Source organism: Rhinolophus sinicus, chromosome 1, assembly GCF_057876585.1.
Source record: "Rhinolophus sinicus isolate RSI-liver-muscle chromosome 1, RSI-T2T, whole genome shotgun sequence".
NCBI lineage: Eukaryota > Metazoa > Chordata > Mammalia > Chiroptera > Rhinolophidae > Rhinolophus > Rhinolophus sinicus.
Window position 1 is genome coordinate 42,661,548 of NC_142501.1, and position 13,112 is coordinate 42,674,659.

Genomic DNA, 13,112 nt, shown 5'->3' on the forward strand with positions numbered 1-13,112 from the left:
AACTGTTTTTCTAGCAGATTCTGACCCCTCTTCCTTCTTCCTGCTGGAAGATGGATTGACAATAGCCATCTTGTAACCATGAAGTGATTAGCACATACTACTGGGGATTGTCTAGGAGGAGAGGGATAAACAGCCTACATCCATGATGGCACTGGGGACTGCCTACCTCGAGACTTCTCGTTATGTAACAAAAATAAAATTACCGATTTGTTTAAACCACTGTTTTTTAAGTTTCTGGCACTTGCGGCTGAATACAACTCCAAACTGACACAAGTGAAAATTCTCTAAAGTAGGGATGGGGACCCACTGCAAATAAAAATTAGTAATGGCGAATAGAATAAATGCTATAATTGAGCTTATCCAAAACACGTCTCTAATCAGTATTTTCTTCCTCTGCAGACCTACCACGTCCGTCAAGATCCTCAAGTCTTTCTGAATCACCAAAGTTTAGTGATGTTCCCTTATAGAAGTTCACTATCATATACTCATTCTTTGAATTTATATGTGTTGGATAAGATATAGGAATATTTGGTTAATAAAACATTCCTTTTCACATCCATCCCATTTCCTGTTGCAGATTGGGTTTCCTGGGAAGCAGACTCTGAGTCAGAAATTAGCATTCAGAATGTTGCTTCTGGGATCAACATGTGAAGAAGAAAGCAGGTCAGCTGAGAGACAAACTGAGCCTTGACACAGTCACAATGGAGTCCTCAGCTGATCGGATGGTAAGTTCTGGGACAGTCCTCCGACCAGTCACAGGAGGCTGCTGGCCCTGGCAGGAGGGCTTACCTGGGGTAAGGTAGTTTTCTTTGGTGAGGCATTCCCCACAGGGCTGAGAGCTGAGGACAGTCTCCCAGCAGCAGCTGGAGCATAACCTTCATTCCTGAAGGGCCATGGGGGAGGGGGCACCACAGTGGCTACCTGACTGTACTATGGTACGTCTTGCTTTTAAAAATATGAACTCTTGTTCCATTAGTCACTTGGCAGTCAACTCTCCAGACTTACTGATAGTGGTGAACACACTGGTGAAGCAGAAATAGTCCACAGCATTGAGGGAAAGAAGGTGGTAAAGAAACTGTTCTCTTTCTTCTTCACAACGTAGAAAAGCGTATCGCTTATAAAGCTTTCTAGGAAAGGGTAAGACAAGCACAAATCACTAGTATAGTATATTCCATCTTCCATTAAAAGTAAACACCTCCACTTAGACAAACTATGGGTAGAAACATTAATCTGAAAAGAACAGACAATTCACAAAAATGAACATACGCTTAACAATATATTTTTAACCTAGTTAGTAAATCAAGAAAAAAACCCCACGAATCCATTTTGTCTATCACACTAACAAAGATTGTAAAATGATGGTGACAGCTGACAAGGGGCGAGGGGTACTGAATAACAATTCTGATAGACAGTGGGAATGAAAATTTCAGGACAGCAATTTGTTGGTGATACTTATTTTAAACCAGCCATACTCAGTAATCTGTACAAGAATAGCCATCGTGTGATCGAGGTGAATAGCACACACAGAGGACTGCCTAGGAGGAGAGGGATAAAGAGCCTGCATCCATGACGGCACTGTGGACAGCCTACCTCGAGACTTCTTGTTATGTAAGAAAAATAAAACTCGTTTGTAAGCTTATGCAATTTGCTTTTGTAAGTACACAGGTCATAGAAACAGACGTGCCTCAAGAGGCAAGCTCTTACTTGGTGAGTGGTTGGTTAGAGAGCAACTGCTTGAGATGCTGGGACAAGAGTTTCTTTTCTAGAGACAATCTTATCCATGCCCGAGCTCGTCCAACATCAGTCTTGATCTCACTCATGTTTTGAATATGCCTAAAGAATAGTAGCAACAGCAAAGATGTAAATCCTAAGAATAACCTTGAACTGGAAAAGAACTAAGGGTTACAGCACTTTGCAACAGGTAATACACAATTTATGTTGATTAAACCTTCAAAGATTCATTCTGAATCATGAATTTAGTCCCACATCGGAATTACCATTACAACACAAGTACACAGGCAACACGCTAAGACGAAGCATTTAACACTCATTTATTCTTTCAGGTCTTATTATGTTCTTGTTTCAGCCTCACAGACACCTATAAACTGGCACTTGGTTATTCCTGACCCCCAGGAAAATAAAATAAACAGGCTAAATATTCAAGTTTTTATTCAAAATAATTGTTCTATTGTTTAACTAAATATCTGCCACAACTTTAATCCACTGAATTTTTTTCAAGTAGCCCTGGACAACACATGAAAAATATGAAATCTTACTTTCTATGGCATTCGATGATAAGCTGTACTGCATTGATAAATTCAAAATCCTTAAAAATTTGAAAGACTTGGAAAACTGTGTGGCTACAAACAAACAAACAAACAAACAACCTGCGTGGTCAAACCCCAACTGAATGTTACATATATGTGTAAATCAGCATTCTGTGTAGAAGTCAATGTTACATATATGTGTAAATCAGCATTCTGTGTAGAAGTCACTGCTATGCCAAGCTGGACTGCCTTTATCTTCCTCATTTACTTTCTTCTAACGGGGGAAGGACTGGGTAGGACACGCAAGCCTAAAGAAAGGGTAACCGTAGAAGACTTGGAGTCATTGAATTCTGTGACTGACACACCATTCCTCCCTTTGATTTTTTTAAGTCTAAAATGACTCATCCTCGCTGTAATAAACATTACAACGATCCCTTTTCTCTGGTGATTCTAAGCATTCAGAATAAGGAACAACTTCCCGGAAACACACACACATATTCTTCTTCTCTTCCTTTCTGCTTTCCTCCTTCCCTTTCTTTTAATCCCTGGATCTGAGAATTTAAGCCCTCAATCCTCAGCGCTGATTTATGATCAAACACTCTTGATACAAAACAAGATGTAAAGCATTACATCACATCACATCACACAGACCCACTGAAGAGTGGGCACACGAACAAGTCAGAATGAGGAGATAAAAGAAACAGCTGTTGTCATTTGTGTGGGGCTTAGCCAACCTCATCTCACCACTAAGAATTTTTTTCAGAAATTATGAGACTTATTTTTAAAGTGCTCATACTGTTACACATGGTCATGAGTGGAGAAAGCTGATGTCTAGCAAGCCCTCTCCGTAGACCCTGGTTCTTACTGGTGGTAGTGGCAGTGGTGGGGCACTTGACAACCCAGGTGTGAGCCCATGAAACAGCACTGGCTGCTCCTCAACCTTACTGACATTTCCCAAATGATGACACAGCTGACTAAGAGCAACAAGGGGCAAATGCTAAGGCATTTACCTTTTAAACTTCAACAGTATTTACATGGTACCCTTATGAGCGCAATGTCAGGTCAGAGCTCACACGATCCAGGAATACTAAAATGAATTCACTGCAAATAAATCTATGAGGGGTTGATAAGCACTTATGTTGTATGATCTTTCCCTAAGTATTCTTCCTACTCTAAAACAGTAGAATCTACTGAAGTTATAGGGTGACCTTAAACAAGTTTCTGGAGACATGGTAGGTGAAGAATAACAGCAAATAATTATAAATTGAAAAGCAATCTATGTTTAAGGAAAATGGGAAGAATTGGAATACATAAAATGAAACCAGTTTTATTTAGGTGGAAAATCATAAAAGTATTTGTGCTGGTGTTTTTTGATAGGCAAGGGAGATGAGGCCACCAGGTTCTTCTCTTCAAGTCCACTTTGTTCACTGGCACAAGGGACATTACTCTGCCTAAAATATCGTCTCCTTAACATAATGATTTTGTTCCAAAACCTTCTAAAGCTCACAGGATATAGCCTGAACTGCTCACTACCCCCTCGGCCTCAACATTTCTTGCTATTGAAAAATTCCATTCCAAGCAGTTGACTTCTAAGACTTTGCATTCCATTACTTGACGTACTTACTCTCTTCTAGCTTCCCTATTTGATTCTACTCATGTTTAAGATGCCAGCTTCTTCTGGAAAGCATTCCTTGACGATGACAGCCTTTAATGAACTCTCCAATTTATGGAATTCTGCAGTCTAATTTGCATTTATCATGCACTGCCTACTACTTCCATCATTTTCTCTTGGTATACATTTTTCTCAGCTGGACCAAAGCTCCCTGAGGACAAGAGGCCCAATACTTCTTACTAGTCTTACATCCTTCTTTGTACCCTATAAGGCTTAGCCCATGTTACAAGTTTAAAAAACTCTGCTGCTTTGTATATCTATATCTAATTTTATGCTTTAAAACAATTTATACGTATTGTGTTATTAAACTTTAATCCAAATCCATTAAAACTTTTTCTGTGTAGCTGTACCATTTGAATCTGTTTTTAATTGGAATAATTTATTGTAGGTAATTATAATGGCATCCAGCATAACATTATACAAGTATTACTTCCAAAATAAATCCTGTTAATTCACAGAAAAGCATCCATGGTGTGGTTTAAATAACTTATTTACTTGATTTATTTTTTTAACCCTGATACAAAACTTTCTAATTTAAAATGTTTTTATGTACTTTGTCTTATTTGATCGTCACTATAACTATCCCTAGTGAGAGGGAGAGCATCATTATTTCACTTTAAAGATGAAAAAATGAGACTCACTGAGACCAAGTGATGCACCCAAGGTCACAGAGATAATAAGTATTATTCTAGGGATGCTGCCCACTTTCTACCAATCACTTCTTCCTGGCACTCACATTCTTGGAGAAGCTCCCCTTCCACAGACCCAGGAGACACAATTTCAGGTACACCATGACCTACGGTCCTATGCTCCAAATCCCTCAGCTGGACCTGACCAGGCACGTGCCGATTTAAGTTCAGCCAGTCAGATTTTCTCTCTGAAACTGGGAATTAGTACACTGGAAAACCAAGTTAGTTTTTATTGAATGCTTAAAAATAAGAAAGGCTGTTCAAGCCCGGGCTTGAGCAAGCATGTGCATAATAAAGCAGAAAAGGAAGGGAAGCAAAGGGAGGAGTGAAGCAGCAAATGTGAAGGGGGAAGTAGAGACGGTTTGCTTCTCGTGAGACAGAGAGAGTTATCTGTGACAAGACTGTTTCCAACTCAGCCACAGTTCTTACTCTTGGATTCTGGAAACTACCTTTATGTATCTCCAATAAATCCCCCTTTTCGCTAAGGCCAGTTTGAATGGGCTTCTGTTCCCTAAAACTGAATGATTTCTCAGAGTGGCAGCACCTAAATAAATTTGAATCCACATTTCCTGAGTCCAAATCTGGTGCTTATTTCATTGTATTACCAATGAAACCCCATAATATTTATTAGAGAAATAAAAGAATTAGCCAATTTTAGTACAAGCTCATACCCTGTACAGTCATAAAAATTCCTCCAGTATTCCTTCCCAGGGAAACTAAATCAGTCATGACCACTTAATTTTAGAGTAGAATAAAATCAGCTACTCATAAGCACATATGTACACATTATTTAGAAAAAGACAAAGTGACTCACCAATTTACCCTCAAGTAATTTATTTACATTTTTATACGTAAATAGAATATTTCTAGGATTTACTCTATCTATACTTGGATTATAGAACTCACAACTCCTAGGCTCATGCAGTGTTCTGTTATGCCCCTCATCATTAATTACATTTTGTCATTAAGAATAAAAATTTCAATTGCTAGATGATACATGCACAGCTACTCTGGAAAGAAATTGGTAATAACGGTAATGCCGTGATAATACTCCTCTCCTCTGTGATATGTAGATAACCTGTGCATACATTTACCGTCCCCAGTCTTTCTCTTTGGAACAGAAAAATCATTCTCTAACTGACAGCTTGGTGGTACCTGGCAACTACGCAGGTGTTGGGGAGTCGCTGGGACACTAAGACAAAGCGGACAGACTTCCGGCGTGTGTGTCCTGGACTCATTACAGCTGCTGAGCCTTCTGGTGCCAGACTCTTGACAGCTGTGAGAATTCAAAGTCCCGACACTGCCAATGGCTTTGCCTCAAGAGACAAACTTGGGAAGATGTGAGGAACTGATAGAGGCATGTGCCCAACAGAGGGCATGGACGCAGAAGGGTATCCCACCTAATCTTCAGAAAGTAAGTTTTTTCTTTAATTGTCCAGATTAAAAGAAATCAATTTAGAATATGACTGGGGAATTTTCTTTAAGGGAAAGCATGTACATCAACTATCTAGGCAGCAATTAGGGACTACAATGGAGAACTTGCCAAGAATTTGGAAATAGGGAAACAAGTCTGTCCACTGAATAGTTAAACTCTAAATATACCATGAATAAGAACAACAATACATAAAAAGTCATCTTCAAAAGGAATAATGAAGCAGAGAAAAGAAAGAGCCAACCATGGGCAGTGTTTCTGTGGGGCTTTCCTGAGATGACATCAGTCCCACGAGCTGGATGGTCAGGCTTCCATTTATCTGCTTCTGAAGACAAAAAGCCTTCTGATTCTAACCCAGCTTTCAGGCAGAGCCTACCCATGTCACTGAGAGAATATCAAGTAATCTGGTTAGGGAAGTAATAAATTGGTTTCATTGGCTTCCTGCGACCCTGTCCTTACCTGGTCATAGATGACTAGACAAGAGTGGACAGTTGATCCAAATCCAGCCCATTATTTTTCCATCTCTTTTAGGTATTTGAAGTAAATCTCTTGGTTATTAAGAGTCAGTATCTTAGAGAGTCTGATTACATTGGGTTTACTAATGACTTTGTTTCTGAGATTACAAAGCTGAAGACTCTAGCTCATGGTCTATGAAGAGCTATGGCTACGCATGCTGTAAGAAACTGGGAAGTCACATTCATTAGGATGGCTACTGTAAAGAAACAATAACAAAAATAACAAAACCTAGAAAATAACAAGTGCTGGTGAGGATGTGGAGAAATTGGAGCACTTGCGCATTGCTTGTGGGAATGTAAAATGGCGCAGCCACTGTGGAAAATGAAGGTTCCTCAAAAAATTAAACATAGAACTACTGTATGATCAAGCAATTCCATTTCTGAGTACATACCCAAAAGAACTGAAAGCAGGGACTCAACCAGTTATTTGTACACTCACACTCATAGCAGCATTCCTTACAACAGCCAAAAGGTGAAAACAACTCAAATGTCCACTGACAGATAATAGATAAACAAAATGTGGTATATACGTACAATGGAATATTATTCAACCTTAAAAAGGAAGGAAATTCTGATGCATGCTATAACATAGATGAACCTCAATAACTTTATGCTAAATGAAATAAACAAGATGCAAAGGGCATGATTCCACTTATATGAGGTACCTAGAATAGCCAAATATGGGGATCATGATATAAACCATGTGAGCAATTTTAGGGGTTTAGACTAGAAAGGTCACACAGCTCATTGATCTAACATTCAATGGAATAGGCGAGCAGCAGTTGTACCAAGAATTGTACTTATCAAGCCCTGGATAATAAGCTACCTACCCCTGCATATCTATAACAATAACAGCCCCTATACATTTACTTTGTACCAGGCCTGATTTAAAAATATGTATATTTTATTTTGAAATAATTTACTTACAAAAATGTTGTAAAAGTAGTACAGAGTGTTGTATACCGAGCTTACCCTGAAGTGAACATCTTATATAACCAAACTATGTTTTTTATGTTTCCGTTAAGACAGCTGGAGATCATCTTTCCCTCATAATTACAACTACTCCTCTTAGCTGACCATCAAAACGAATCATAAGCCACATGAGGACAACTACATTTCACCTACCAAGGAATAATGACATTTAAGATATAAATATCTAAATTGACTGAGATAAAAACCAACATTTACTGAACTCTTACTATAAGCCAAGTACTTCTTGAAACTTTTTACAGTAATGATGTGTTTAATTTTCATAATAATCTTATAAGACAGATAACTGTTTTTATCTCTACTTGAGAGATGAGAAATTGAGGCACAGAGAAGTTAACAAATATTGCCTAATGTCACACCACTGCTAAGTGGTAAAGCCAGTATGTGTTACTACACTATGCTGCCATGAATAAAAGTTATTCTTTGCAGTTGCAAGTATCTGACAAATCAAATAAACATCAATAATTAATATTAATAAAGCAAAAAACCACAAAAGAAGTTACAACTGTTATAAATGTTATAACATTCATTTTAAACCCACACATTTTAAGAACTAAGTATTGAACCTAAAATATTTAAAAGAAAAAAGCCTCTGCCTTCCTCATTCAGTAAACCTTTTTAGATATCCTGATACCTTCTAATGTTTTCTAAGACCAGTAATTCCAAGTGATAATTCTCAGATTTGTGTTTGCTTCAAATTAAATCTACCTGACAGCAATTTTTCTGCCAAGTAACCTATCATTATTTGCAGACTTTTTTGGTCTGTAGCTATGGGCAGCAGGTATTTAAGGAGGTTTTAACACACTGAACTAAAGAAGTTGTAAAATAATTTAGGGATTCTTTAAAACTCTTCTCAGCTGCATTTTGCCTTTGGATTTAATGTCAGGAAAAATATAATTTTACAAAAGTCAAATAAACAAGATTATAAAAATGTTTTCTTGAGAATACATAAGCAAAAAATACACAAAACCAGAATCATTTGAGCAATTTAAGTGACAGCATAAACATCTCAAAGTTATCACGATATGCTAGCACACATAACAAATACCTCATGTCTTGGATAAGGGAGACCCTGAGTGTTGGCAACATAACTCCTGAGTCAGATTTTCTTCTTTCTGGTCCCAGGGCAACTATGTAGAAAAATATCAGCACACTATTAGAAAAACAACAGTAAGGACAAAAACATCTATATGATTCACATTCTACAAATAACTACTTTTTAATTACTTTGATAAGAACACATTTTGAAGACAACAGAACAGCTCAAATTCTTTTTCCCGAATGTTGCTACTTTATTAATACAGTAAAACAGCTATTTTCTTTCTAGTTAATCTGGGGCTGTGTTTGTAAATTTAAAATGAATCATTAAAGCCCTCTTAGCAAATAATGCAATGTGTACAAATTTTGGCCATAAAGGCCAGTCATTTTCTACAGTTATTCACTCTAATTGCACTGGATAATTACATGAAAGCAATGTCTATAAATTTAACTACTAAGTATGTGAATCATTTCCGGGCTCATGAATTGCAATCACATAATTTCCCTATACAGGAGGTCTTTGAATAACATTGTTTTAACGTTGATGAGATGGCAAAGGAACCTAACTCTTGTTTATATCAATGAGCCTATGGTAAAACTGGTTTCATTATATGTCAGTTCTCCTCAAGTCGCACAAGCTACTAAGGCTGTTAAGTAGGACTTACTCTACTCTGAGTCTTTAAAACGGATAAAATCTGAGTTTGAGCTTTTTAGTCTGGTTAAGTTTCTACTTCAAAGTTCAGAATGCAAACTACAGTATATATATCATGCAAAGTGAGGAATCTGAACAGACATATCAAAGTATAATGTGCATGAGTCTCTTATGAAGCCTGAATAATTAAATTTATAAAAGAAGGAAAGATTATTCTCTTACACAGCAATGGGTAAACAATCAATTACTGGCTAATGCACTGTAGCTGGAGTGCTCAATCACACTTTAAGTGAGATGCTGTGGAGTTTTGTGCTCTTTCTTTATTTCTGTTTTTCCATCTGCAAATGAAAACTAAATTGCATCATCACACTTAGCAAATAGAGTTGATCCTTGAACAACATGGGTTTGAACTGTGCAGATGCACTTACACGTGGATTTTTTCAATACATATATTGGAACATTTTTTGGAGACTTCCTTCCTACTGGGAAGCAATTGTAGTGACGTCATTAGGCTACCAGAAAGCAATCGTATTATTACTTCTTTGTTATCAGTGCATGAATCATCGTACCTGTAAATACGTAAGTATGAATTTCTTTTTCACATTATCTTTTCATTTTTGATGTCTAATGTTAGTAATACGTGAAACATCCACAGTCTTTTGTATCATATAAGACAATATTGATGTGGGTACTGACAGATGATTCATCTTGTAAACAGACGATATAAATTTAAGGCATCAATAAATACAGTACTATAAATGTACTTTCTCTTCCTTATGATGTTAATATTTTCTTTTCTCTAGCTTACTTTAAGAATATGGTATTTAATACATATAACATACAAAATATGTGTTAATCAGCTGCTTTTCTTATTGGTAAGGCATCCCTCCCATCAACAGTAGGCTATTTAGTAGTTAAGTTTTTGGGGAGTCAAAAATTACACGTAGATTTTTGACTGTGTAGAAGGGCTTGGTGCCCCATTCCCTGAGTTATTCAAGGGACAAACTGTACATCGTTGCCATTATAATTTAGGATGTGGGTTTTGTTGTATATTAAGCCTGTATTTTCTCAGTTTTCAGACGCATTCTACTTTGGAGGGCTAGGATACAATACCAGAATACATACATGTAGTTGAAGCTGGGACTGAAGGAAGATAGGGAAAATTTTGCTGTATTAGGATACACATGTTTTGGCATTTGATGAAAGAAGCTGGGCTAATACTTGGCAGGTATAAATGTGTACTGATGGGGCTGCCAGGACAAAGAAAATGTGGCCAGGCTAACCTACAGGAAGTTTTTTTGAGGGCCTTCCATACCAGGTGGGTGATAAATAGGCCATTTGTCACAGCAGTTTTGGGAGGGAGTTTTCAATGGGTCACTGAAATCACTGGTTCATCTTGATACCGAGAAGGTAAAAAACACTAGGAAATTGTTCCAGAGACTTGCAGCTAATGTGCTGTGTTTAGTCTTCCTGTCTGAGACTATCACCACATAAGTAGGTTATTAATGAAAGTGCATCTCTCTTTTTGGAAAGTGAAATACCTCAGAGAATGCCTCTACACTCCAGATGATTAGACAGCAGGAAAGAGGGCCACATGAGTGATGAGAGATAGGTTGAGAAAAGAAAAAAGAAAAGATCATGAGGCAGGAGAAAGAAACTGAAACTGTCATCAGCAACTTGGCTAGAGGGAGACATGACAAGAAGGAATTGTGCCTCTGGGAGCAGAGAACAGGTGGGAAACTTAATAACAGAATCTGACATTTACAAAAGCATCCACAATAAGAGCATTCACAGGCCTAAGCATGTTCTGGGAATCCTATTTTGGGACCCTATATTCTAACCAGCTTTCTCTGATCAATGTTCCTTAAACATGTGATGTACTTTTTCATATCTCCGTGCAATTCATTAAAGTCTTTAGCTTACCCTTTAACACTTCTGTATCTTTCTTATTTCTAGCCCACTTATCACTTTAGATTGAGAGCAGTACAGCTTCATAGCTAAGAACATGGCTTTCTCAAACCCTATAGAGAACTTAACAGCTCACTGACTTTGGGTGAGTGACTTAACCTGTCTATAGTCTGTTTCCTCATCTGCAAGTTGGGAACAGTAGCAGTACCTACCTTATTCAAATAGATGTAAAGCACTTAGAATAGTGCCTGACACAAAGTAAGTTCTCAGTAAATAAAATAAAATAAAATTTAGCTTTAATTTTGTCTCTGTGCGAAAACTTTCCTGAATATTCTCTCTGCCCTAGGAACACTATTATCAGATGTTACTCCCTCTCTCTAACAGGACCTTTAAACTGAACATCATGAGCTTATTACCACAATTTAACATTTCTGTTACTCCTATGAAACTATATGCCTCTTGAGGCTCGGTCATATCCTATTCTTAGAATACCCAGAGGGCCTAGCACACGCCCCATACAACGTACACGCTCAACAAATACTCACTGAAGAAGATGAGACTATTTAGGGCCAGATGGCAGAACCTTTAAAGACAAGTCAGACATTTACAGAAACCCTAGGGAGGGGGTCGGGATTTTGCAAAGAAATGATATGCTCCTGAGTACGTTTTAGTTAACTAGAGTGAGAATGTGATGGTATAAGAGAAATAAGGGAGATGAGCTGGAAGTTATTCCAAAGGCTAGTGTGTGGATGAACTAAGACAGTGGCAACCAGTGAGAACAAAGAGGAGAAAATACAGGACTTAATGAGTGGATGTAAAGGGTAAGCAAGATTCGTGTCAAAAACAATTATTAAGTATGGATATAAAATGTTGTGATACATATTAACTTATGTAATAACTTTCCTTTGACTTTTTTTAAATCTTAATTTTGCAGATGAAGAAACTGAGATTCAAAGAGGTTAAGAAACCAGCCCAACTGCATACATTCATTAAAAGGGGCCGAGTGTTTTGATGTTATGTCCAATGGGTTTTCTGTCACATTATGGATAACTTTCTAGCTTCTAAGCTTGACTGTGAGAAGGGTGCTGATGCCATTAAACAAGATGTAGAGAGAAAGCTTGATAAGGACAGGAGGGAGAGTGCTGAGATAATGAGTTGGTTTTATGATACGTTGAGTCTGAAGTCCCAATGGACCATCAAAGATGGATGTCTCAGAACTAGGGCTGGAGACAGAGATTTGTGAAAATCTGCTAATGGGATCATGATGACATGATGACATCACAGTGAACACTACTCGTTATGGTTTTAATTATGTCCCCCAAGAAGCCCTATCCAATGTGACTCATGTCTTTACAAAGAGAAAATTTGGACATAGAGACAGATGTGCGGAGGAAAGGAGATGTGAAAATACAGGGAGAATGGCATCTACAGGCCAAGCTAATCTAGAGACTATTAGAAGCTAGGAGAGGGGCATGGGACAGATTCTCCTTCATAACACTCAGAAGGAACTACCCCTGAGGACACTCTGATTTTGGACTTCCAGCCTCCAGAACTGTGAGACAATCAATTTCTGTTGTTTGAGCCACAGTTTGTGGTACTTTATTACAGCAGCCCCAGGAAACTAATACAGTAATTTATTAGTGATTTTGGAGGGAAGTTTAGAAGCCTGTGAGCAGAAGGCAGAGAGGAGTTAGGGACTGAATCCATACTTTTAATTTAAAGATCTAAAAATCTAAGGATTCTACAAAGTCTACTCCAGAAGAGAAATTTACAGACTATTTAAATGTATACTTCTATTACTATTTCTTAATTCAATATACTGAAGCGCAATAGGCCACTTTCTCCTTCAATAAAACACTTGTGGATTAATATTAGGTGGGTGTGAAAGTAATTGCAGTTTAAAAGGTTAAAAATTGCAAAAACCACAATTACTTTCGAACCAACCTGAT

General features: G+C 37.7%; 1 protein-coding gene across 4 annotated transcripts in view; it reads right to left on the reverse strand.

Moving 5' to 3' along the window:
• Nucleotides 1-13,112, reverse strand: part of DENND5B (DENN domain containing 5B) — a 152,745-nt gene that overhangs the window by 17,305 nt on the left and 122,328 nt on the right. For all 4 annotated transcript variants that reach the window (XM_019736899.3, XM_019736890.3, XM_019736908.3 and 1 more), the window contains 3 exons: nt 8,614-8,695; nt 1,705-1,833; nt 1,006-1,127 (listed from right to left, as the gene is read on the reverse strand). In XM_019736899.3, coding sequence (XP_019592458.1) covers nt 1,006-1,127; nt 1,705-1,833; nt 8,614-8,695 — 333 coding nt within the window. The remainder of the gene's footprint in view (nt 1-1,005; nt 1,128-1,704; nt 1,834-8,613; nt 8,696-13,112) is intronic.